Here is a 25561-nt window from a genome sequence, read left to right on the forward strand (position 1 = left end):
GCGCATACTGAGTGCCACTGAATAAGATACTGAATCCTTGCTGGGCCGCGAGTGGGGCTGTCTTTGCTCTTTCTCCCACGCTGCTGCCTCTCGTTGCTGTAACTCTTTCACTGTCGTGAGCCAGCTGCCTGACTATCAGGCATGTTCCTTGGAAGAGTGTATTGTGTGTTTCAGAACTGCTAGAGTCAGGTGACCTAGACAGGTGGAGAGGGCTGAACTCGGCTGCTCTGGGTGGATTTAGAACGATCTGATGAAGAGAGTGTATGTGCTGAGGAGGTATGCCTGGGATGCTCACAGGTTGCTATCAGAGCCACAGCCTCGGGCTTTCTGTCTGCAGCACCCAGCCATGAGCCCTTCCAGGCTGCTTGTCCCACCTCTTCTTTAAGGCCCAGGGGACACATTGGAAGTGCCATCCAGTCTCTCTCCCCATGCACAAAGGACTGCTCTTCTTGATTTCCTTAAAACCAGTGCTGAGCAACAGAGTCCAGAGGGTGCTGCTTTCTGACCCTTACCTCTTGCCTACTTAGTTTCATTTTTCTCCCTGCCTCAGAAAATGTTCTTTAAAAAAAAAAGTGCTTAAAATTACTTGTATGTATAAAATGCCCAATACATAGTATTTATGTCTGTGTGTGCGCACATATTCTTTTGAGAAAAATTTCACATGCTATAAAAAAGCTGGCTTAAAACTCAGCATTCAAAAAACTAAGATCATGGCATCCGGTCCCATCACTTCTTGGCAAATAGATGGGGAAACTATGGAAACAGTGACAGACTTTACTTTCTTGGGCTTCAAAATCACTGCTGATGGTGACTGCAACCATGAAAGTAATAGATGCTTACTCCTTGGAAGAAAAGCTAAGACCAACCAGGACACCTCATTAAAATGCACAGACATGCTTTGCCAACAAAGGTCCGTCTAGTCAAGGCTATGGTTTTTCCAGTGGTCATGTATGGATGTGAGAGTTGGACAATAAAGAAAGCTGAGCACCGAAGAATTGATGCTTTCGAACTGTGGTGTTGGAGAAGACTCTTGAGAGTCCCTTGGACTGCAAGGAAATCCAGCCAGTCCATCCTAAAGGAGATCAGTCCTGAATACTCTTTGGAAGGACTGATGTTGAAGCTGAAACTCCAATACTTTGGCCCCCTGATGGAAAGAGCTGACTCATTGGAAAGGACCCTGACGCTGGGAAAGATTGAGGGTGGGAGGGGAAGGGGACGACAGAGGATGAGATGGCTGGATGGCATCACCAACTCGATGGACATGGGTTTGGGTGGACTCCGGGAGTTGGTGATGGACAGGGAAGCCTGGTGAGCTGCGGTCCGTGGGGTCACAGAGAGTCGGACATGACTGAGCAGCAACAACAGCATAGATACAACATAAAATCTCCCTGAAAATGTTCCTGTCCTCTGTGTACACACGCACACGCACACGCACACACATGCATGAAGTCTTTCAGGCTGCACAGGTGCTCTGTGTGCTTTCTCTGTCAGCCCCTTCGCTGCCAGCACAGAGCGCTGCCTCATCCTTTTCATTTGCTGCAGAGCCTTCCATAGCACGGATGTACCTACCTGGTTTGATTATTCATCTGCCTGTTGGGGGACATCAAGTGTGTTTCCCCATATTTCTACTCTTGGCCCCAGTGCACTGTACATATACTTGTGCTCATGATCACTGTTCATTTAAGGTAGATAAGAGGTAATTAGGGTATGTGACTTTAATATTTAATGTATATTACTTTATTGGCTTCTAAAGTGTCTGTGACACTTCAGAAGAGATTCTGAGATTGTTATAATGGAATTTTAGGTTCCAGCAAGCCTTGTCCTTTAATTTTATTTTTATTTTATTCAGTAGCTCTTGTAGAATATCAGATCGCAGATCAGTGCCTTCTCTCCTTGTTTAAAAATAATCTGGAGCTCTCTTCTCTGCTTAGAGTTCCCAAAAAATATTTCTCAATCCTTGGTCTGAAGGTATTTTCAACATTTTCTAGTAGTTGGTCTGCCATTGAGACATGATGCCTGAGAGGTTTAGTCCTGATTCTGCCAGACCTTGTGATGTGGGGCAGATAATTTCCTCCTAGGCTTGGGGTCAGAATTGAATGGGTCATTAGGTATACGCAATGGTCCATACTAAGCACTTGGTACCTGCTGGTTATGTTTCTCCCACACAGCTGCCTCTCTTCACTCAACTCTTCAGTACCTCTTATGTGCTGGGAGCGTAAAGATAAATAAGACATGGTCCCTTTACACGAGGAGCTGAGATTGTAACAGGCGTGTGTTTGCTCAAAACGAAAGGATTCCCTCCTCATCTTTCCATGTGAGCCTCATCTATCGCCTGTCTGCTCTCTCCCCTGCCACCCCACTGCTGCATGGAAAGGGACAGCCTCTCACGTATTCATTCTTTCTAACCGTCATTCAGCCCCAAGCATGTGCCCAAAACGTGGCTAAAAACTGAAGTGTGAAGGTGTGTGTGAGACAGTCTGTGTCTGTGAGACGCTCACAGGCTGTAGGGAGGAGAAATGAAAGAGAACCAGGGTTCTGAAAGACTCCTTTGGCTTCTCTGCTACAGCTTTCCACCTGTGAACTGGCTGAATTTCACTTTGCATTGCGTGTATTAATAAGGATGAAGAGTCTCCATCTTCTCTTCTGCAAGAGCACAGAATATGAGGTGCTTAATAGCTAAAGGGCACTTAGTTCTCTATTGAACCTGGAACGTCCTCACACCAACTCTCACTTCCCCGTGGATTACTTTTGTAAAGTCAGAGGTTTTCTTTACCAGGATTGAGCTAAAACTAGAGGGCCTTTAAAACCCCTGGCCATCAAGAGCCATTGCTCAGGTAGCACCATTTTAAAAAGTAAAAGTATCTTTTGCTGCCACATCCTGCAAAGAGGCAGCAGGTCACTGGGACCAGTGGGCTTGTACCCCTGCTTCCTGAGGACTTCTCCCCTCAGTGCAGTGAGCTTTGCTGGGAAAGGCGCATCTTCAGACTCTTGACACAGAGCAGGAAATGCTCAGTCGCTCAGTCATGTCCAACTCTTTGCAACCCCGTGGACTGCAGCACACCAGGCCTCCCCGTCCTTCACTGTCTCCTGGAGTGTCCTCAAACTCATGTCCATTGAGTCGATGATACCATCTGACCATCTCATCCTCTGCCATGCCCTTCCCCTACCCTCCATCTTTCTCAGGAATAGGTCTTTTCCGGTGAGTTGGCTCTTCCCATCAGGTGGCCAAGTATTGTAGCTTCAGTGTTAGTCCTACCAATGAATATTCAAGGTTAATTTCCTTGAAGATTGACTGGTTGGATCTCCTTGCTGTCCAGGGGACTCTCAAGAGTCTTCTCCAACATCACAGTTCAAAAGCATCAATTCTTCTGCACTCAGCTTTCCTTATAGTCCAACTCTCACATCCATACATGGCCACTGGAAAAACCATAGCTTTGACTAGACGGACCTTTGTAGGCAAAGTGATGTCTCTGCTTTTTAATATGCTGTCTAGACTGCAAGGAGATCCAACCAGTCCATCCTAAAGGAGATCAGTCCTGGGTGTTCATTGGAGGGACTGATGCTGAAGCTGAAACTCCAATAGTTTGGCCACCTGATGCGAAGAGCTGTCTCATTTGAAAAGACCCTGATGCTGGGGAAGATTGAGGGCAAGAGGAGAAGGGGACAACAGAGGATGAGATGGTTGGATGGCATCACCGACTCAATGGACATGAGTTTGGGTGGACTCTGGGAGTTGGTGATGGACAGGGAGACCTGGCATGCTGTGGTTCATGGGGTTGTAAAGAGTTGGACATGACTGAGAGACTGAACAGAACTGAACTAGGTTTTTCATAGCTTTTCTTCCAAAAAGCAAGCATCTTTTAATTTCATGGCTGCAGTCACCATTTTCAGTGATTTTGGAGCCCAAGAAGTAAAGTCTATCGCTGTTTCCATTGTTTTCCCATCTATTTGCCATGAAATGATGGAACCGGATACCATGATCTTCGTTTTTTTTAATGTTGAGCTTTAAGCCCGGAGAAGGCAATGGCATCCCACTCCAGCACTCTTGCCTGGAGAATCCCATGGACAGAAGAGCCTGGTGGGCTGCAGTCCATGGGGTCGCTAAGAGTCGGACAGGACTGAGTGACTTCCCTTTCACTTTTCACTTTCATGCATTCGAGAAGGAAATGGCAACCCACTCCAGTGTTCTTGCCTGGAGAATCCCAGGGACGGGGGAGCCTGGTGGGCTTTTAAGAATTTTCCACAATGTGTTTTGTCCAGCAAGTCAAAGGCTTTAGTGTAGTCAGTAAAGCAGAAATAGATGTTTTTCTGGAATTCTCTTGCTTTTTCTGTGATCCAGCGGGTATTGGCAATTTGATCTCTGGTTCCTCTGCTTTTTCTAAATCCAGCTTGAACACCTGGAAGTTCTCAGTTCACATACTGTTGAAGCCTAACTTGAAGGATTTTGAACATTACCTTGCCAGCATATGAAATAAGCACAATTGTGCAGTAGTTTGAGCATTCTTTGGCATTGCCTTTTTTGGGATTGGAATGAAAAACTGGCCTTTTCCAGTCCTGTGGCCACTGCTGAGTTTTCCAAATTTGCTGGCATATTGAGTGCAGCACTTTCACAGCATTATCTTTCAGGATTTGAAATAGCTCAGCTGGAATTCCATCACCTCCACTAGCTTTGTTCGTAGTGATGCTTCCTAAGGCCCACTTGACTTCCCACCACAAGATGCCTGGCTCTGGGTGAGTGGCCACACCATCGTGACTGTCTGGGTCAGTAAGGCCTTTTGTTTTGTACAGTTCTTCGGTGTATTCTTGCCAGTCTTCTTAATCTCTTCTGCTTCTGATAGGCCCTTACTGTTTCTGTCCTTTATTGAGCCCATCTTGCATGAAGTGTTCCTTGGTAGCTCTGATTTTCTTGAGGATATTTCTAGTCTTTCCTGTTCTGTTCTTTTGCTCTATTTCTTTGCACTGATCCCTGAGGAAGGCTTTCTTATCTCTCCTTGCTGTTCTTTGGAACTCTGCATTCAGATGGGTATATTTTTCCTTTTCTCCTTTTCCTTTCACTTCTTTTCTCAGCTATTTGTAAGGCCTCCTCAGACAACTGTTTCGCCCTGTTGCATTTCTTTTTTGGGGGAGTGGTTTTGGTCACCACCTGCTGCACACTGTCACAAAGCTTCACCCATAGTTCTTCAGGCACTCTGTCTATCAGAGCTAATCCCTTGAATCTATCTGTCGCTTCTACTCTATAATCATAAGGGGTTTGATTTAGGTCATAACTGAATGATCTCCTGGTGTTCCCTACTTTCTCCTAGTGAAGTCTGAATTTGGCAGTAAGGAGTTCATGATCTGAGCCACAGTCAGCTCCTGGTCTTGTTTTGCTGACTGTATAGAGCTTCTCCATCTTGGCTGCAAAGAATGTAATCAGTCTGATTTCAGTGTTGGCCATCTGGTGATGTCCATGTGTAGAGTCATCTCTTGTTTTGTTGGAAGAAGATGCTTACTATGACCAGAGCGTTCTCTTGCCTAGACTCTGTTAGCCTTTGCCCTGCTTCATTTTTCACTCCAAGGTCATGTCAGCCTGTTACTCCCGATTTCTCTGACTTCTGGCTTTTGCTTTTCAGTCCTCTGTGATGAAAAGGACATCTTTTTTTTGGTGCTGTTTCTAAAGGTCTTACTGGTTTTCATAGGACCGTTTAACTTCTGCTTCTTCGATGTTGTTGGTTGGGTCACAGACTTCGATTACTATGATGTTGAATGGTCTTCCTTGGAAATGAACTGAGATGATTCTGTCGTTTTTGAGATTGCACCGAAGTATTGCATTTTGGAGTCTTTTGTGGAGGAGGAGGGCCACTCCATTTCTTCTAAGGGATTTTTGCCCACAGTGGTAGATGCAATGGTCGTCTGAGTTAAACTCATCCATTCCCGTCCATTTTAGTCCTCTTTCTCCTTCAAACATTTTCTTCTTTGAAAAATAATAATTTTTCTTGGAAAACTCAAGGATACCTTCTTGCTTTTGTTACCATTACAGGTCTCATTTATTTGGTTTGTTTGTCATTAGTATATTAAGTCTGACTTTATTTTAAAACTCTGTCCTGGCACAGAATTTAAATTAGTGTCTTGGATGGACATGAGTCTGAGTGAACTCTGGGAGATGGTGATGGACAGGGAGGCCTGGCTTGCTGCGATTCATGGGGTCGCAAAGAGTCAGACACGACTGAGCGACTGAACTGAACTGAACCGAACTGAACTGAACTGAACTGAAGTGTGAATGGACGTGGAAGCTCCTTTTAAAGGAGCGTTAAGCATTTGTTGCCCCAATAGGATCTGAGCATAATAGTATTGAGCTTGAGAAAGATGATTTTCTCAATAGAAGTAATTTATCATTGCTAGAAGTAGTGAGAAATTATTAATTTTTTTCTCAGAGCATTTTTTTTGGGTCAGTGTGTTCGGGAGATACATGACACCCTCCTTGATGAAGACTACTTCATTTTATGTATTTTGTTGGCCCCTGAGATAATGTTCCGTCTAGAGAGGAAAAAACAGAAAGCAGTACTGAAAACCCTGCAAACACTCCCGGTAACGCAGAGTCACTTGCTATCTGCCGTTTTTCCTAACGCCCCATTCACACTAGCATCCCTAGTGCTACATTTTGGGTTTGGGGCTTCTTTGGTTCATTTGTGAATACTTGTCTATTAAATTTTTTATAGAATTCATTTGGTTGTAGAAAAATAATCTGGTTACTGTAAGTATACTAGAGGGAAACTTTACTTTAAAAGTAATGCATTTCTAGTTCAAAGAATTTACTATTGCTGTGTTACCAGCATATGTGTTTGCTTGCGCCCATCCCAGACTTCCTGGTGGTGGTGAAGTTTCCATCAGCTGTGTTGGTAGGTTGATCTGGTAATCCTCAGAAGAAAATGCATGTAGGTGCATGACTCGTAGAGGTTAGTGGCTCACACTGTGGCTGTGTGTGCTAAGTCACTTCAGTCCCGTCTGTCTCTCTGCAACCCCAGGGACTGTAGCCTGCCAGGCTCCTCCGTCCATGGGATTCCCAGGCAGGAATACTGGAGTGAGTGGCCATTTCCTCCTCCAGGGGATCTTCCCGACCCAGGGATCGAACCTGTACCCCTGTGTCTCCTGCGATGGCAGGTGGGTTCTTTACCACTAGCGCCGCTTGGGAAGCCTAGAAAGCAGGGGGGGGATGGCATTTCCTTCCTCCACCCGTGAAGATGTGCTCGTCACCGTGAGACAGTGAGGCGGGGTCTGGTGAGGTTGTTCAATCAGAAGAGCAACATCTACCGGAAGAGAATCTCTGTGAGCATCCTGAGCACTATATTAATGGAAGCTGTGGCCCGTTCAGTATTGTTACCATGTTATTATTTATGGTGTACACTTTCCAGTGCATTTTTCACACAAACCTGTAATGCTTAAGCCAGCTGCATGTATGTTTTCTTCCTCAAATCCTGCATATTCAGACTTGGCTTTCTGCTTGCTGCCACCTTCTATAAGCTCTGGGGTTTCTTCTTAGCTCCTGGAAAAAAGTCTTCCTCACTTTATTTCTCCCCTCGCTGTGTTTCTGTAGACAGCCCTCTGTGTCTAAAGAGGTGCTGGTTATCAGCGGGGTGACAGGTTGTGTGTGAGGAAGGGGAGAGCTGAGTCACGAGTCACAGCTGTGGGAAAGTGTCCCGGGCTCCAGGAGCCTCAGAAAGCTTTAGCTGTATGTGGCCAGTCTTTCTACTTTGACCACTTTGCTAACTGCTGTCTTTCTTAGAAGATCCTGCGATATCTTTTCTACCCACTTAACTGTATTAAGTGTTCCATTTATTTATAACTCCCCTCCAGCTCTGAAATAAACCCAAGGGTTTACCATGGACCTGAAGGTATACTTAGGGTAGCATGACAGATAGAAATTAGTAAATACTTTAGGCTTATCCAAAATAAAAATTAAAATGTCCTACATCTGGGACTTTTTGAAGCTCTCCTCTCTCTGCTTTATATAGCAAAGGGCAAAATGAATCGCTCCATAACAAGGGATCCTAAGAGATATCAGACTCAATTAAAATTGACTGAAGTTCTGGGGAGCTCTCCAGATTATACTCCACAAATACTTACACGGTAGTATCGGTTTCAGCCATAAAGCATCTCGCTGGATCTCCTGTCTCTTTTCCTGGAGAGAGATCATCGACAGTAATATACTGTCTCTTGAACCACCAGAGTGTAAATTTCCCTGCTCATAATTCCCGGTGTGTGAAGATGGCCTGGTGAAGAAGCAGCCCTGGGTGGCCCTGCTGGGGGTGGCAGCTCAGCTGAGTGCTGGATGCGCCTGCAGTGGGCTGACCTGCTGTCCTTCAGTGTCATCTTCCCCCTCGGTGCCTCCCTGCAGAGTCATTTGCATGCTTTATTTCATGTACGTGTATCTCATTCCAGCCTCTTAATCCTTCTGTTGAGTTAGATGTGATCTGAGTAAATGTTTTCTATGGTCTGACTTTTAAAAAAGATGAATTGTGACACCGTTCAGTGTATGAGGGATGGTAAAGATAGAAAGTCGGAAACAGGGAAATGCATGTAACTTTGGAAGGCGTTCTGTATAGTATATTTAAGACAAGGGGGGCCATTTTTTTTAATCAATGTATTGTTTAGGCACTAAGACATGTCTGACTCTTTGCGGCCCCATGGACTGCAACGCGCCAGAATTCCCTGTCCTTCACTGTCTCTTGGAGTTTGCTCAAACTCATATTCATTGAGTCAGTGATGTTATCCAACCGTCTCTTCCTCTGGCACCCTGCCCTCATTCTTTCCCAACATCTTAATGTAAATATCCTTTTGAATTTAGGAGTAGAAGGACAGTCTGTGGAGATTTCCAATATTGTAGACATCCGAAAAGAGCATAACTATGAGATTGCAATGAGAATTTCTTCTGGCATCAACAGCCAAAACAGATTTTATACTGACCTAAATGGATACCAGGTAATTTTCCATTAAAATGTTTAAATGATGGTTATAGTATATACCTTTTATATATGATAACAGGCAAGTTAATTTTGGATCCTTTGAAAAAATATACTTAAGGTTGCAAATTATTTCTAAAATAAAACTGAATTTTAACAGACACTTTTAGGTTCTGTATCTAACCAGGTTTTCAAGGATAGAACAAAATATTTGCAAGACTATTTTGTAAAACATCTATTTGTAAGGATTTGTTTTCTCAAAGGAAAATTTGGGGACCACTATGCATATTAAATACCTTGATGCTAAAATATATATGAATTTTTCTAGTAAAAGGAAATATTAATATTAATTATGGATTGATAGAGTATACCTTTTATTTCCTCATAAGGAATTGGTCTATCCGTATTTAGTTTGTTCCACATATGTTTCTAAATTTATGATTTAACAATGGGCTCTTTTCAATTCCAGGAAATTCTTCTCTGCTGATGTATGTGTGTGTGTACATTTATGCACACACATATGTGTACATAGACACATACAGATAAAAACACCTATCTGTTTAGAAATGTGAACAGCTATATTTAATCAAAGTGTTTGTGAAACAGTTTGAAATAGTAATGGGAAAATTGATTCATAAAATTTTTTTCAGATTTTCATTTCTCTAATTTACTAGAGCTCTTTTGATTGCTACCTAAATCTGTATGCACAGTATATGTGTGTAACAACATATATTTGAAATAATACTATTAAAAACATAAGCATATCTCTGAGACATTATTTTCGAAATTTCTGACTACAAATAGAAATAATTTCACAAATGCTATTACTCTGATTTTCAACTGGGATGAGTGGAAAGGATTGTGATAATTTTCTCTTCTACAGTTTCCTGCAAAAGTTAAATTTAAACCTTTGCAAAGCATAAAAATTGCAGCATGCATTTTAAATTAACTTGTTAATTCTACTACAGCTGTTTGGCTTTCAGATGAAGCCCTGGCTTTATGGTGATTCATTTTCCTTGTGTACAAAAGAAAGGCTTTTCTAAGTCCTACAGAAGCAATAATTTGTATATGTGGGTGTATACATGAATGAAAAAACAGTAAAAATGAAAATGTGAATTTTCTTTACAAAGATAGAGCACAGTAATAAATAGGAAAACATTATTTTTAAGACTGTAAGCTAAACGTTGCTTCTTTTTTAGAACAGGCCATTTCTTATGCTTTGAAAATAATAGTTGCTTGGGCCAAACTAGAAATCTAGACCCACAAATGAGGAGGGTAACAGCTACACAGTTGTGACAGTTTTAGATGTCTGTTTTTTTTTAAGTATAAACTTAGTTGGAGTAGAAAGATCAGGATCGGCGATTTCTTGCTAGCTAGCTTTCCTTCCTTCCTTTTTAAAAAACATTTTACAGGGTTTTTTTGTTTTTTTGGTTTTTTTTCCCCCTACCAGGTTGTTAATTTCCTAGGGCTATGATATAAACTGCCACAAACTGGGTGACTTAAAACAACAAAAATGTATTCCCTCACAGTTTTGGACTTCAGAAGCCAAAATGAAGGTGTAGCCAGGGCCTGCCCCCTCGGTCCGCTCCAGGAAAGGGTGGCCTTGCCTCTTCTGGCTCCTGGTGGTCGCTGGCAGTCCTTGGCACTCCGTGCATTGCACACTGCACAGAGTGCATCGCCGCGGTTCCTGCCTCTGCTCTCACGCGATCTCCTCGTGACTCTGCATGTCTGTATGTCCAGGTTCCCCGTTCCTCGTGAGGATACCGTTCTTCAGATTATCACCCACCCCAACCCAGTGTAACTTAGTTATATCTGCAGAGGCCACATTTCAAAATAAAATCACATTCACAGGTTCTGAGTGAACATGAATTTGGGGAGACTCTATTGAGAACCAGTAAATTGAATGACCTACTGCAAGGTTGTTGTGAAGATTAAAGATCTTATTTGTGAAATACCCAGTACTCTGCCCGGTGTTAATGGACACTCAGTGCGTGTTATCTATTATGCTTACATTGTACTTCTCCTGTTCTGAGTTCCATGTTAAAGTTTCATGAGTTTAAAAGAAGACATGACATTTTTATGTGCTATGAGTAAGATTTCTGATAATAGAGTCTCTGTTTGACATCTCTTCCTGAGGTTTGAGTGAGTCTCCTTGACCCAGCCAGCTTAGTTCATTATCAGTCTCTCTCAAAAACTAAAGGTATAGTTGTATTTCATGCACTCAGATACTAAACCAAGAAAAACTGGAATTTGGAGCTGCCTACATTGAAACTAAACAAGAAGAGTAAGCATTGAATAGTTTTTAAATATAAAAATGCATTTGATTATTACAACATAGTATGTTAGAGGATATGGTGGCGAGATGTGTGGTATTTATTAAAACTGATTCAAGAATTATGAGAGATATTTCTTGAAAGGGGATAGGGAGCTCTTAGGCTTTGCATTCATTACAAAAGCAGTATGTTAGAATTAGATGAGAAATGAATACTTAATACCTTTATAACTTGCTTTATGCAGGTATGGAGAGCTAGAAGACTTCTGTTAAGGATTTTTATTCTGAATTTAAATAGCAATGCCTATTTAAAAAAATCTAGATAAGTTCTACCTTTCTCACTTAAAAATTTTCTAAGATGCTCATGATTTTTCTTCATCTTGAAGAATGTTTTAATTTCTCAGTTAGCTGCTCTGTTAGACAAGAAAGGTGCTGTACCTTTTTCCATTTGGGAAAAAAGCCATCTGTAGTCAATAGTTAATGTTTTTAAGTACATGTGTAAGTATCACTGAATTTTCTTTTTTTCTTAACAATAATTGTTTGGTCTTGCAGATTCAACCTAGGGTGACAATGAGCAAATTGCCTCTTCAAGCGAACGTCTATCCCATGACTACAATGGCGTATATCCAGGATGCCGAGCGCCGCTTGACTCTGCTCTCTGCTCAGTCTTTGGGCGTTTCGAGTCTGAAAAGTGGTGTGTACTCTGTAGATTCTCTGGCCTTTACTAGTCTCACTTTCGGTTAGTCATGTGTTAGTTGTCTTCCTCAGTCACAAGCTTTTTTCTTTTTAGAACCAGACTGTCAGTTAATTTTGAGCTTTGTGAGACTGACATAAAATCATAAACTTCCTCAATCTTCAGATGAAAACAGACCCAAAAGTTCACAAAACTGATGATTTTTAAAGATAATTTACTTTCCCCAATAGCCCATTGTTTGCAAAATTCTGTCATTGTTGTGACTGAGTGCATATGGAAATTCAGACTCTGACTAAACTAAGTTTAGATAATTTGAAGTTTAGATATTAATAAATTAACCAGGGTTGCAAAAGGGGAAAGTTGCACTTCAAACTTAGGTCCTTTTCTGAGTCACATCCTCCTAGGATGCTGCCAACTGAAAGGAGAAAGGGAGCAGAGATGATACGGACATGGCGATAAAGAGGCGGCAGGCCCGACTGCACAGACGCCAGACAGACCGAAACGGGGGGAAGGAGGAAAGAGATAGCAGACGCCGGCTGTTTCCTGTGAAACTTGTCCTTCATAGTACCTGTTTTTAACTATTTACATGTCAGTTGCTCCTCTTGGCTTACATACTAAGGGTTGCTAAGACAAGTGTGTCATAGAGCTGGGCAGGTAATAAATGAGTGTACTTGCCTGGCATCTCCATTTCATGTTGGGCACACGCATGCCTTCTGTACTTCCACACACAGAAAACTCTGCTGTTTATCATTTTTCCTTGTGGCCTTCATTACACAAAGTCCTGAGATCGTGTCATGAAGACATGAATGCAGTTATAAAAATAAAAATGGCCTCACCTCGGGGATCCGGTAAGGAGTGCTGAGATGTGGGTGAATTGCAGAGCGCACCCCCCGGTGTACAGACCTTGTTGCCGTGGGGAACTGGCCCAGTGTTGCCACCTTCTTCAGTTTTTTACAAAAAGCCCATCTGGAATTTTACAGGAAGTCTCCCATTCTGTAAGTGTTGACATAATTTTTTAATAATCAGAATGGAAAACCTGTTGGTGTCAGATACGACTCCTGAGCTACCCATTTTTAAACCCTGCCTAAAATTCCCCAGTTTGGGCTCTCCATAGGGGACTAGACCTTAGGGTTCAAGCAGTCATGCACCTAACAGTGTTGTCTCACTTCTCTGATGAAGAGCCCACGATAGACACCCAGGTGCCCTCGAGTTTGCATGACAACAGACATAAAAGCAGTTTGCGTATAGGCGAGGAGCTTACTCTGTGTCTCATGGTGTGTGGCTGATATCTGAAGTCAGGGAGAAGACTTAGGAAGGACCGGGAGGTTGATAGACTGCTTTGGATGTGAAGTGATAGAACTCGAGACAAGCATGGGGACAGTTAGCCCCAGGGCCTGAGGAGCGCCTTCCAGACAACTGTCTTACAAAGTGTGGAGAAAGTGACAACGGAAACTCTAACCCTCCATGATAACTGTATGTACTGGTTACCCAAACTGGAAGGACGGAACCAGAGTTGGTTTACCTATGTGAGCATACTAGTTACTAACACATTCTATAAATTTTCCTTTTACTCCAAGTGATTGCTCAGTACAGTAGCAAATATTAATGGATGGATAGGTGAATATATATATTTAAGTGTGTGTGTGTGTGTGTTAGTCGTGTCCGACTCTTTGTGATCCCATGGACTGTAGCCCACCAGGCTCCTCTGCTCATTGAGTTCTCCAGGCAAGAACACTGGAGTGGGTTGCCATTTCCTTCTCCAATATATTTAAAGTAGTATAACTTTAATGGGTTTTTTTTGGTATAATCATAGACATATAAATATGTCTCTGGTGATTTTCTTTTAGTTTTGTAATTTCATAACCTAACTGTTAGAGTTATAGCTGAAACTAGAGGAGTTGTAGAATTACTGCATAGCAAATAGAGGAACCAAATATAACAACTTTTTGAGCTAAAGGAGAAAACACAGCTAGGAAAGCACTGATGCAGTATCAGAGAGGGAAGGGGTTACACAGTGGGTGTCCCCAAATCCTTGGGCTTCAGAGATCTCCACACATCAAGTAACCTAAAATGTTACTTCAGACCCTTTTTAGATCTGTTCTCTGTATTTTTCTTATTACTCCATGTGTGATATATATATTTCTTAATGAACCTCATAAACATTTTTCAATTCCAAATGCTGTTGCTAAAAATTTTGGAGGACTTTACTCTTTCGATCAATATTTTGAAGTTTTACTTTCATTTTGATCTCTTCTGTCCCATTTAAATTTCTTACTAGATTTTACAAAATGCTGATGAAGACAAGGAGAAATACAATCCTGTTTCGTGAATTTATGCTAAATGTGCTGAGCTGTTATCAGAAGGAACCCCGTGGCTTCCCCGGCTGGAGGGGAAGCGTGGACCTAGACTCTGCTTTGTGTCTGTGAGATGTGCAGTGAATAACCCTGGCCTGTCTGTTTCCTTGTTTGCTAGGTCAGATTGAAGTTATCATGGATCGAAGACTCATGCAAGATGATAATCGTGGCCTTGAACAAGGCGTCCATGATAACAAGATTACAGCTAATTTATTTCGAATACTTCTAGAAAAAAGAAGTGTCATGAATATGGTAGGAAAGACGCTCTCATGTTCCAATGTTGACTGTTCTTTGCCATCCAAAAATGTGAACTTATACTTTTATTATTTTTTGCATTTTCTGATATTGAGATGTCTTTATATTAGACTTAGCCTATATTCACAAGAAAGAGAACTTCAGTTATGTGTATCATGTAAGATTTATATTTAAGCATTTTATTTTTTGTTTTGCTTATTATGTAGATATAAAAGAATGTTAAGCCATCAGTTTGGATGAAATTTCCTGAAATTACTTTGACAGAAACAAGAGTTCAGTTTAAAGACTGGAGCTTCGCCACATGCTCAGGAGGTTAGGCTTGGTCAGTGGGGTGTGCTTGAAGCCTCAGTGCCCTCGTGCTAGTCTAGGCTCCTCTACTGAAAGTGGGCTTACTTCTCTGCTTTCTTCTTCAGCTTTCACTTCTCAAAGCAGAAATCCAGCATTCTGTGCAGAGTTTGGCAAAGACTCTGTTGGGCCTGAACTCACCTGACAGTATACTCCTGAGAAGGCAACACCAGTTCCCCGCAGAGCCCTCAGCTGCAGGCCCCCACTTCAGGGCCCCGACGCGGCCCTCCTCCTTGCTCTGCTCTCTGGCTCTCTGCACCAACCGCCAGGCCTCGCTGCTCTGCAGCCGGTGGCCTCCCGTCCGCCTTGCAGAGGAGCGGCGCTCTAGGGCTCCCTGGGCTGCACCCCGGGCGTCTGCTGCCCGCCTCCCTCCCCCGGTGCTGGCCTCCTCTCGTTGGCGGTCCTCCACCGTCCCGGAGCCAACCCGTCGCCCTCCCCAGGACCCTTCGGTAGTCACCCTCCCTGCGTCCCCGGCCCTGCCCCTGCAGCCTTTGTGCTGGCTTGTAAGCACCATTCATGTTCTGTTAAACGCACACCTGCACGCAGCTGACGCTCAGCCCCTCATCCGCGTCTTCCTGCACCGGCCCCTCGGCGCTGAGGCTGGGCTGCGGGCTGCCTTGGTGCCGTCACTCCCCTCGTGCGGGTGCCGCTGTGCTCCGGGCAGGCTTGGGCTTCCAGTGCTCGCCTCAGCAGGCGTGGTCGGTCGTCATCTTACCTCCTCCCGCAATAGCATCTGACTCTGGCCGGTGTCCGGTCCTGAAACACTGCTGCGCCAGGGCTCCCGGGGGCCCAGCGCACTTGGTTTTTCTCCTGCCTCTGGACGGTTCTTTCTCTGTCTCTCCGATAGCTCTGTATTCAGCTTTAAATATTGGAGCCCTCCAGGCTCAGCCCCCGGCCTTTCCCTTTCCTCACTCTGTGTGTGATTCCTCCCCGTCAGCTGGAACTGACAGATAGAAACCCTCCGCTTCAGTTTCACCCCTCGCCTTGAGACCCACCCGTCTGGTTGCTTCCTGGCATTTCTTTGTGCATTTGTAAGGGCATCTCAAGCCTGACACACTGAGAGCCACGGTCCTGATCGCCCCCTTCCAAGCGCCCCCTCTCTTGATAACCAGCACTGCTTTCCGAGCAGCGCAGACCCCTGCGGGTCGTCCTTGGTGGACATTCCCCCCACCTGCTCTCTTCGCACAGCAGCCTTCACCTTCGTTTAGGCTGCCTAAATACTTCAGATCTACACACTCGATTGCTAATTCTCACTAGCCCCTTGTGTTCTCTGGAGGGCGGCTGTGCGCGCCCACCCTGCCGCTTTCTTTCTGCCCGTCTGCTCTGAACCCACTGAGCAGTAGCTTTGTTTTCGATGCCCTGCTTCCCGCCTCTGCCTTCGCGTTGCTCCCGACAGTGGCTCACGGAGCCTGGGGCTCGCGGCCCTACCTGGCCCGCCTTCTCCTCTGCTGATGCGCGGTCTCCCTGCTCCTGCTCTGCGCCAGCTGCTTTCCCTCAGTCCTCAGGGGCTCCTGGGCACCCGGCCCTCCCCGCAGCTTCACACACGCCTTTCAGTCTCTACCCAGCGGTTCTTCGTAATTAGGCGTTCAGATCTGAGTCTCCTTCAGCAGCTTCTGCGGCTTGACCAGATTCTAACCGCCCTCAGAATCATGCACGTGTTCTGTGTGGTGTGTGTGTGGTCATTGTCCTCCTCCTGTGCGCTTGAGAGTCGCATCTCCGTCCGCTTCTAGGATGGTTCTGGCACAGCAGACACCCAGTGTGTGTGTTGCGTGCGTGAGCACACGAGTGCTGCAGGGCCTGAGCTGGGAGAGCAAGCTGCCTCACCGCAGTCACTGCTCGTTGCCTGTCGCCACGCGTGCGTCCTGCCCCCTGGATTCCAGGGGCGCATCTGCTCTGCTGCGTGTGCCCTGCTGCGTGTGCCCTGCCCGGCTCCATGCCGGCGGTAGGCATCTTATAAATAAAATACTGGTTGCTTCAGTGAAATGGCAGCAGCTAATTAAGGCAAACAATTCTCTCCGTATTTAGAATCTTTTAGGAAAAAGGTTTTAATATCCATTTTAGATGTCAAGATTTATACCAGTTCTTGGGACTCATGGTTTAAATCAATTACTGACAAGATAGCTTAGTTTTAGGACTAAAATGACATAGAAAAATCATTGTCTGGGTGCTGGCAGCTACTATCTTTTGCTTCTCCTGAAATGTTTCTGGCTTTGATGATTTTTCTCTCCACAGATACTGACTTCCTGACAAACTTCTGTTAACTATGGCAGTAAGAACTTTTTCATGTCAGCTCTATAACGCTTTCACTTAGAAGTTACATAATTTGTTCATTCTCATTCAAAACTCTTTGCATAGTGATTGATTTCAGTTTGATTCAAAGTTTTTATAATCCTATCTTGGTTAAATTCTTCTTTTGCTCAACTATAGATTCTTGGGCTTAAGTCAATAGTTTCTTTTAAATAAAAAATGAACCAGAGAAGAGAAGATAGCATTTTAATTTCTAGTGAAATTTATTAAAATGACATTCGATTAAGAAATGTTACATATCACGTAACTTAAGTTTTCTTGAAAGTGTTTTTATTTTCAACCAGACTAATGACTAAAATGTTGATGGTAGAAATTGACATGGGGAGACATTCCCTGGAAAGGAAGGCTTTTTAGTGGAAAGCTTTGAACCTGCTGGAGCCTCATGGTGATAATCCTGGATGACTAAATGGAAGCATCCTGTTCTCAAGTCCTTTGCAGAGGCAGTGAGAACAAGGTTGGAACGGTCAACATCACGGGGAGAGGAGGAGATGCCCAGCGGGGACTGCGACTGTGGGGTCTTTCACAGTCATGATGCCCAAGGCTCAGCAGAAGAACAAGACAGAAACTGTCTCCTTAGCATTGGCTTTTTAGGATCTATTTCTCTGACCCCTACTGCCTACCCTCTTCCTCCTGGCAACTAGAATAATAGTAAAGGGGAACTAGGAATCTGCTCGGGAGGCGCTCGTGTGTTGCAGCTGGGCCTTTTGCTCCTGGCTACCAGCCCTTTACATACAAGGAGAGGAATTCTGGAGCTATCAGGTAACAGTCACACGTGCTGAGTGCGCTCCGGAAAATGATACCAAGAAGGAGGCTGGTCAGGTTTAAGGGAGATGCTTACGTTAGGTGACCAGAGGGTCTGCTGAACATGAGGATTGCTGCCTGGCCCACGTCAGAGCCACAGCGCAGCCCCAGATGGCTGTTTCCACTCGAGGTGGGGGCCCACTGGGACTTTATTTCCCAGTGCTTGGGGTAAAAAATAAAGTATCCAGATAAGTTTTCATTACTGTAGTCATTTTGATGATTTTAAATATGAAATCTCTTGGGTCTGTTTGTTTGTTTTTCTTGAGAGGACTGAAAAACAGACACTGTTTTAATACCATTTGGAGCTGCCAGGACATGTCTGGTGCAGTCAGTCAGGTCAGTCGCTCAGTCGTGTCTAACTCTTTGTAACCCCATGGAGTGCAGCACACTAGGCCTCCCCTGTCCAGCTCCCAGAGTCCACCCAAACCCCTGTCCATCGAGTCGGTGATGCCATCCAGCCATCTCCTCCTCTGTCGTCCCCTTCTCCTCCAGCCTTCAGTCTTTCCCAGCGTCAGGCTTTTCCAGTGAGTCCGTTCTTCGCATCAGGTGGCCAAACTGTTGTAGCTTCAGCTTAAGCATCAGTTCATCCATTGAGTATTCAGGACTGATTTCCTTTCAGATTGACTGGTTTCATCTCCTTGCAGTCCAAGGGACTCTCAAGAGTCTTCTCCAACACCACAGTTCAAAAGCATCAGTTCTTTGGCGCTCAGCCTTCTTTATGGTCCAGCTGTCACATACATACGTGACCATTGGAAAAACCAAAGCTTTGACTAGATGGACCTTGTCGGGAAAGTAATATCTCTGCTTTTTTAATATGCTGTCTAGGTTAGTCATAGATTTTCTTCCAAGGAGCAAGGGTCTTTTAATTTCATGGCTGTAGTCACCATCTGCAGTGATTTTGGAGCCCAAGAAAATAAACTCTGTCACTATTTCCATTGCTTCCCATCTGTTTGTCATGAAGTGATGGGATCGGATGCCATGATCTTAGTCTTAACTCAGCTTTTTCACTTTCCTCTTTCACTTTCATCAAGAGGCTCTTTAGCTCCTCTTCACTTTCTGCCATAAGGGTGGTGTCATCTGCATATCTGAGGTTATTGATATTTCTCCCAGCAATCTTGACTCCAGCTTGTGCTTCATCCAGCCCAGCGTTTTGAATGATGTACTCAGCATATAAGTTAAATAAGCAGGGTGACAATATACAGCCTTGACGTGCTCCTTTCCCAATTTGGAAGCAGTCCATTGTTTCATGTCCAGCTGTAACTGTTGCTTCTTTACCTGTGTACAGATTTCTGAGGAGGCAGGTCAGGTGGTCTGGTATTCCCATCTCTTGAAGAATTTTCCACAGTTTATTGTGACCCACACAGTCAAAGGCTTTGGCATAGTCAATAAAGCAGAAATAGATGTTTTTTGGAACTCTCTCACTTTTCTGATGATCCAGCGGATGTTGGCAATTTGATCTCTGGATCCCCTGCCTTTACGAAATCCAGCTTGAACATCTGGAAGTTCTCAGTTCACATACTGTTGAAGCCTCACTTGGAGAATTTTGCGCATTACTTTACTAGCATGTGAAATGAGTGCAATTGTGTGGTAGTTTGAGCATTCTTTGGCATTGCTTTTCTTTGGAATTGGAATGAAAACTGACCTTTTCCAGTCCTGTGGCCACTACTGAGTTTTCCAAATTTGCTGGCACATTGAGTGCAGCACTTTCACAGCATCATCTTTCAGGATTTGAAACAGCTTAACTGGAATTCCGTCCCCTCCACTAGCTTTGTTCGTAGTGATGCTTCCTAAGGCCCGCTTGACTTTGGACTCCAGGATGTCTGGCTCTAGGTGAGTATTCACACCATTGTGATTATCTGAGTCATGAAGATCTTTCTTGTCTAGTTCTTCTGTGTATTCTTGCCACCTCTTCTTAATATCTTCTGCTTCTGTTAGGCCCCTACCATTTCTGTCCTTTATCAAGCCTGTCTCTGCATGAAATGTTCCCTTGGCATCTCTAATTTTCTTGAAGAGATCTCTAGGCTTCCCATTCTATTTCTCTCTCTCTGCACTGATCGCTGAGGAAGCCTTTCTGATCTCCTTGCTACTCTCGGCAGCTCTGCATTCGGATCTTTCCCTTCCTTCTTTGCCCCCCGCGTCTCTTCTTTTCTCCGCTGCCTGTGTGGCCTCCCCACACAGCCACTGTGCCTTTGCGTTTCTCTTTCTGGGGATGGTCTTGATCACCGCCTCCTGTACAATGTCACGAACCTCCGTCCATAGTTCTTCAGGCACTCTGTCTATCAGATCTGATCCCTTGAATCTGTTGGTCACTTCCACTGTATAATCGTAAAGGATTTTATTTAGGTAATATCTGAATTGTCTAATGGTTTTCCCTATTTTCTTCAATTTAAGTCAGAATTTGGCAAGAAGGAGTTCATGATGTGAGCCACAGTCAGCTCCTGGTCTTGTTTTTGCTGATTGTATAGAGTTTCTCCATCTTCGACTGCAAAGAATATACTCAGTGTGATTTCGGTGTGGACCATCTGGTGATGTCTGTGTGTAGAGTCATCTCTTGTGTTGTGGGAGAGGGTGTTTTCTATGTCTAACAGGGTAACTTGGCCCGTATATTGCTAGGCTTCAGCTCTACACGAAATCTTACCACTCTGTATATTTTCATTCTTTCTCTCTCCTTCTCCCTGTTTGTCTTTTTACCCCATTCTTTCTCCTACAGTAATTTTCTCTCATTCATTTATACTGCATCACTTATTAATATAATAATTAATTAATTAATCATCAACATCTGGTTCTCATTATGTCAGGTCATTGTGAATAAACAAGGGTGACTAAAAATGATCTCTTTCTTAATAATTTAGCAGGTTTTTATGTAGATGAAATGGAAAGCTTTGATGTTTAGGCAGTGGATAACTCAAGTGGGCTTAATGAGGGGCACCAAGGAGCCTGGCAAGAAGTTCTGACTAATGAAATAAGGGCATAAACCCAGTGGAGAAGATAACTTAATGTGGTTTGCATCAGAATGTGCTAGAAATTCTCTTTAATCTCGGATAGGCTGCAGAGAGAAAGCCAGACATAGATAGTCTGAAACCTCCCAACCTGCAAGAAACCAAGTAATGTTTGTAGTAGTAGTATATCATTTATTGTGACATTGGTTTATAGGTTACACAAACATGTAGAATTTCCTATAGCAAGTTTATTTTATAAATTTTATCATCAGGGTTATGGTTGAAAGGTTACCTTTCTAGGAGGTTAATCAAAGTAGTGAGAGCTTCACAGTTAGATATATTGTCGAGCCCTTATTGCTATAGAGCTGTTACGAAGGCGTGTGAATCGTGGTGCTTTGCCTGAGTCTTTGCCTCATCCAGCCTGGCCAGCGTCCAGAAGTGTTTGTGTTCTCGGAGCTCTTCTGACACTGAGCCACAACTCTTACATAAACTTCCCTTCCTTTCCTGCTTAGGAGAACATAAATAGCACAGTTCTTGCATGCCCAAAGTACTTACATTCACGACAGTGTATTGTTTGACAAGACTTTTCCTTAACTTGCTCCTGAGTCTGCATCTTTTTTTTTTTTCATCCTAAACTAGTTAAACAGTAACTTATACTTTTAATTCCAGAGTGAGCTCTGTTTGCTCTGAAAGGTTGGGAGGATGCTGCGGTAGCAGTTGCTGTATCATACAGGCCAGTAGAGCAGAGTGGGCCTGACTGTGACAGTCACTTGGGGGCTTTTAATTTGACCTTCCCAGGCCCCTCTCCTTAGAATTCTGACTCAGTAGATTTCGGTTCAGGTCCAAGGATCTAGGTTGCATAAAAGCTTCCCAGGCCATTCTGATGTCTGGTCAATCTGGGGGAAACACTGGAGGCCAGGAGACCTGACTTGGGTTTGCAGGAGTGCTGGTTTGCACATGATTGCTTCTGAGGCATGGATAATCTATCAGTCAGTATCCGACCATCTCACTGAAGTGTCCAAGGGTTCCTCCAAGAGTGTAGAACAAAGCCAGAGAGCTGTTTCTGAACGTATCTTGACCTAGAAGAGACTTACTGCCTCTGAATCTGATAAGGCAGGTGTTTTCCTTTCTGTAAGAAGCTTTTATCTTTTATTACTCAAAAGTGGTTTTGTCAGCAGTCCTGACCTAGATTATGAAGCCCTTTGATCTTGGAGTCCATTTAAAGCTTCTTGTTGAAAATGTTCCCTCTCTCTTCATGTTACTCTACAGGCTGCATTAAATTTCATTGCTGTTGAAGAATATTATTGTATATACTTTATTTAATCTTTGCTTAAAAAAGAATGTGGGATGGATAAATTTTTAAGTTAATATTTTTTACCTAATGTTTTTTGTCAGTCTCTTAATATTGTAGTGTCCCTCTGTTGCCTTAATTTTTTTTTTCTCTATTCATAGTCTGAATTGTAATGACATCTGCAGTTTGCTGCTGGCAAGATGCTCACCACTCTTTGCTAACACCCTCTGTTCAGTGCTGATCTGACATTCTGAATTTTAAGCTCTTTGTCTTCTATCAATCTTGTCTTTTCACACAGATAGGTTGTCAAACCTTTTATTTGAGCCATCTATTAAAAAATATGCAAAATCAGAAGATATCAGTGAAATGGTCATTTCCAAAAATACGATACAAAATGGAAATGTCCCCAGGTGTTGTTGGTGATCACAACGCCTTTCTACATAAATTACGTTTTCTTCTTAGTGCTTTTCTGGGTCTGCTTTTACACCTTAGACATTATTGGTTAAGATTCAACTTAGTCACTGATTTTATTAATTGTGTATGTCATCTACCATATGTATAGTCCCCAGTCCTGGTAGATTTACTTAATGTTTGAACGTGCTGAAATGCGTATCAGTAACCACACACCATAGCAAAGACTAAAGTATTTTGAAATTATACTGAGTAATTGTAAACCGTGTAAACGTGTGATAACTATTCTATAGCAGATGCAGCAGTTCCAGCTTTTGGAATAAAGTAAAGCGAAACATCTGCAGTGATTTTACCAAATTCAAAGAAAATAGGTGGTAGAGATATGCTACCTGTGTTATTCTAAAGCCTTATTTATTTTGATTTTTTTAAAAAATCCTATCATTGGGTAGAATGTAACTATATATTTTATATATATAATATATATATAAAGAATTTTCATATAAAGTTCTATATATAGAACTTAGAGAACAGAATTTTGGATTGGTACATAACTTCACAGTCTAGTCAAATGTATAAATGAAACCATGAGAATATGATAGATAAAACCTGAGGGAAAAGAGATAACATTTGATGATGGGTGCAAGATATATGAACATCCTAATCTGTCCACTTTAAGAGTTTTGTGGTAGATTGAGAAAGAATCTTCATATAAAGTAATTCCTTGTCCTAGAATGTGGAAAATGTCCTCGAGACTTGTAGTTTTAAAGCCGTGGAGAGGAGATGTTTCTAAACATGGAAGTTAATGTTAAGTGGACACTGTTTTCTTCTGTTGCTTAGAACTGAACTTGGTAATCTGCTGTGCATTGTCAACTTATTTATAAAATATAGTGAAACCAAAGTATCAATATACTTTTCTATTTCTTTCCTGTCTGAACCCTGCCTGCTGATGCAGTTAATACTGAGGCTTGCAGAGATCTAACTGTCCCGCATTCTTGTTTTATCTTGACAGGAAGAAGACCAGAAGGCGGTCAGTTACCCTTCGCTCCTTAGCCACATAACATCTTCTTTCCTGAATCACCCTGTCTTCCCAATGACAGAAAAGGTCCCTGTGCCCACCCTTCAGCTGCTGGGTGGATTCTCTCCCTTAATGTCACCTTTGCCCTGTGACATTCACCTGGTTAATCTGAGGACAATGCAGTCGAAGGTATATCCCCAAGTATATCTATGAAAAACTGACTTTTTATATTATACTTGGTATAAGGGGGTGGGAGTAAGAAAACTGTTAGTTTTACTCTGCTTCAGGGAATGATTAGGAGCACTTCACCTTTAGGCAGCATCATTATACCTTCTGTCTGACTGTTGCTGTAGAGTTTAGAGAATGTCCTTAGACTTATTTTATTCTCATGACAGTCCTGTGTGGTGAGCAGATCGGGAAGAATCAGCTTCTATTTACAGATAAAGAAGCTGAAGCTGGCCTGAGGTCACATAACTAGTAGGTGTGAGAACAAGGAGAACGAGGCCTGAAGATCAGCTCTGCTGGTGTTTGCCATTTGTTTCTGCCTATTAGCCAGTGTTTCTCAGGAGTTAGAGAGACAGAAAGCACAGTGTTTAATTATTTCTGTACCAGAGGCTTTGTACGTTTGTATCTGTTCTCCTAAAAAATATAAAAAATCCTAAAATACTCCTAAAACTTAGCATTGAGAAACCAGCTATGTAGGAGAGGTATAAAGATATGTTAGAGGAAGTAACAAGGGAAGATTTTGTTAGGTACGGAATGTTAACTCAGATTGCTCGGGTTTACCTATATGCCCAATTTTAAAGTCAGATTGCGTTGAAAAAAAAAAAAGATGAGAGGTTTGGCATTTTTATGTTTTGTAGAGCTGTTTTGATCTTGTGGATTGACATACACTTAGCTGGAAATAGTAAGTGGTTATGGATTCTGTGGGAAATATAAAAAAATTACCTGAGTGTGAAAAGAAGAGAGAGTTCATGTTCAAAGACAGCATAAGAGGGAAAAAGTGTTTAGCTTAAGAATAAAAAACTAAAGCGTATCAAATAAGGGAAGGGTGAGCACACACAAGTTTGGACATTTAGGCTTTAAAACTGGTGTCACAATAGGGACCTTGCGCCTGGGCGTGTAGGGGAATCCATGGACGAGTAATGATGAGTGCAAGTGGATGGTAGAGGCCTGTGCGTGTGCCTCTGTGTCACGGGTACACAGAGGATCACGTGAGTGAGCTTTAGGGTTTGTTCCGCACCTGCTGTGTGCCAGTTATCACTAAAGGCACTAAGGGGCGCAGCCATGACCCAAGCAGGCAAGAGCCCCTGCCTTTCTGAAGCTTAGATTCTAGTAAGGGGAGAAAAATGAAGATCAAAACTCAGAGAACACATGTTAGATGGTAATAAGCATGGTTTTGAAGGGGAAAAGGAGGGAAGAGCACCTTCAGGAGGTGGTTTGAATAGGACGGTTGGAGAAGGCATTGCAGAAAAGGTGATGAGGGAGTGGGAATCTGAAGGAAGTCGGGGAATAGGAGACTGTAGATTTCTGGGGGCAGAGTCGTCGGGAAGGGCTACCAGCACACAGGACGGAAGGCAGGAGGTGCGGGTCGGGATGGAGGCGCCCTGAGAGCTGGCGCGGGTCGGGATGGAGGTGCCCTGAGACCTGGCGTGGGTCGGGATGGAGGCGCCCTGAGACCTGGCGCGGGTCGGGATGGAGGCGCCCTGAGACCTGGCGCGGGTCGGGATGGAGGCGCCCTGAGACCTGGCGCGGGTCGGGATGGAGGCGCCCTGAGACCTGCACTTTCCTTTGGCTCCTTGCTGTGTCCCCCCACTGAGTGCAGAATCTGCACCCAGTAGGTGCTGTGTAGCCCTTTGTTGAACAAGTGCGTCCTGAGAGCGCTCCCTCTAGGGTTTTGCTGAGGTCTTTGCGGGCCTACTCTGACTCAGGGAAAGA

At 43.5% G+C, this 25561-nt stretch overlaps 1 protein-coding gene across 1 annotated transcript in view; it reads left to right on the plus strand.

Moving 5' to 3' along the window:
- MAN2A1 (mannosidase alpha class 2A member 1) overlaps positions 1-25561 on the plus strand; it is a 197526-nt gene that overhangs the window by 160177 nt on the left and 11788 nt on the right. The window contains exons 17-20 of the mRNA XM_068979768.1: positions 8825-8958; positions 11764-11905; positions 14378-14511; positions 23618-23812. Of these exons, the coding sequence (XP_068835869.1) occupies positions 8825-8958; positions 11764-11905; positions 14378-14511; positions 23618-23812 (605 nt within the window). The remainder of the gene's footprint in view (positions 1-8824; positions 8959-11763; positions 11906-14377; positions 14512-23617; positions 23813-25561) is intronic.

This window comes from Capricornis sumatraensis, chromosome 9 (genome assembly GCF_032405125.1).
Source record: "Capricornis sumatraensis isolate serow.1 chromosome 9, serow.2, whole genome shotgun sequence".
Taxonomy (NCBI): Eukaryota; Metazoa; Chordata; class Mammalia; order Artiodactyla; family Bovidae; genus Capricornis; species Capricornis sumatraensis.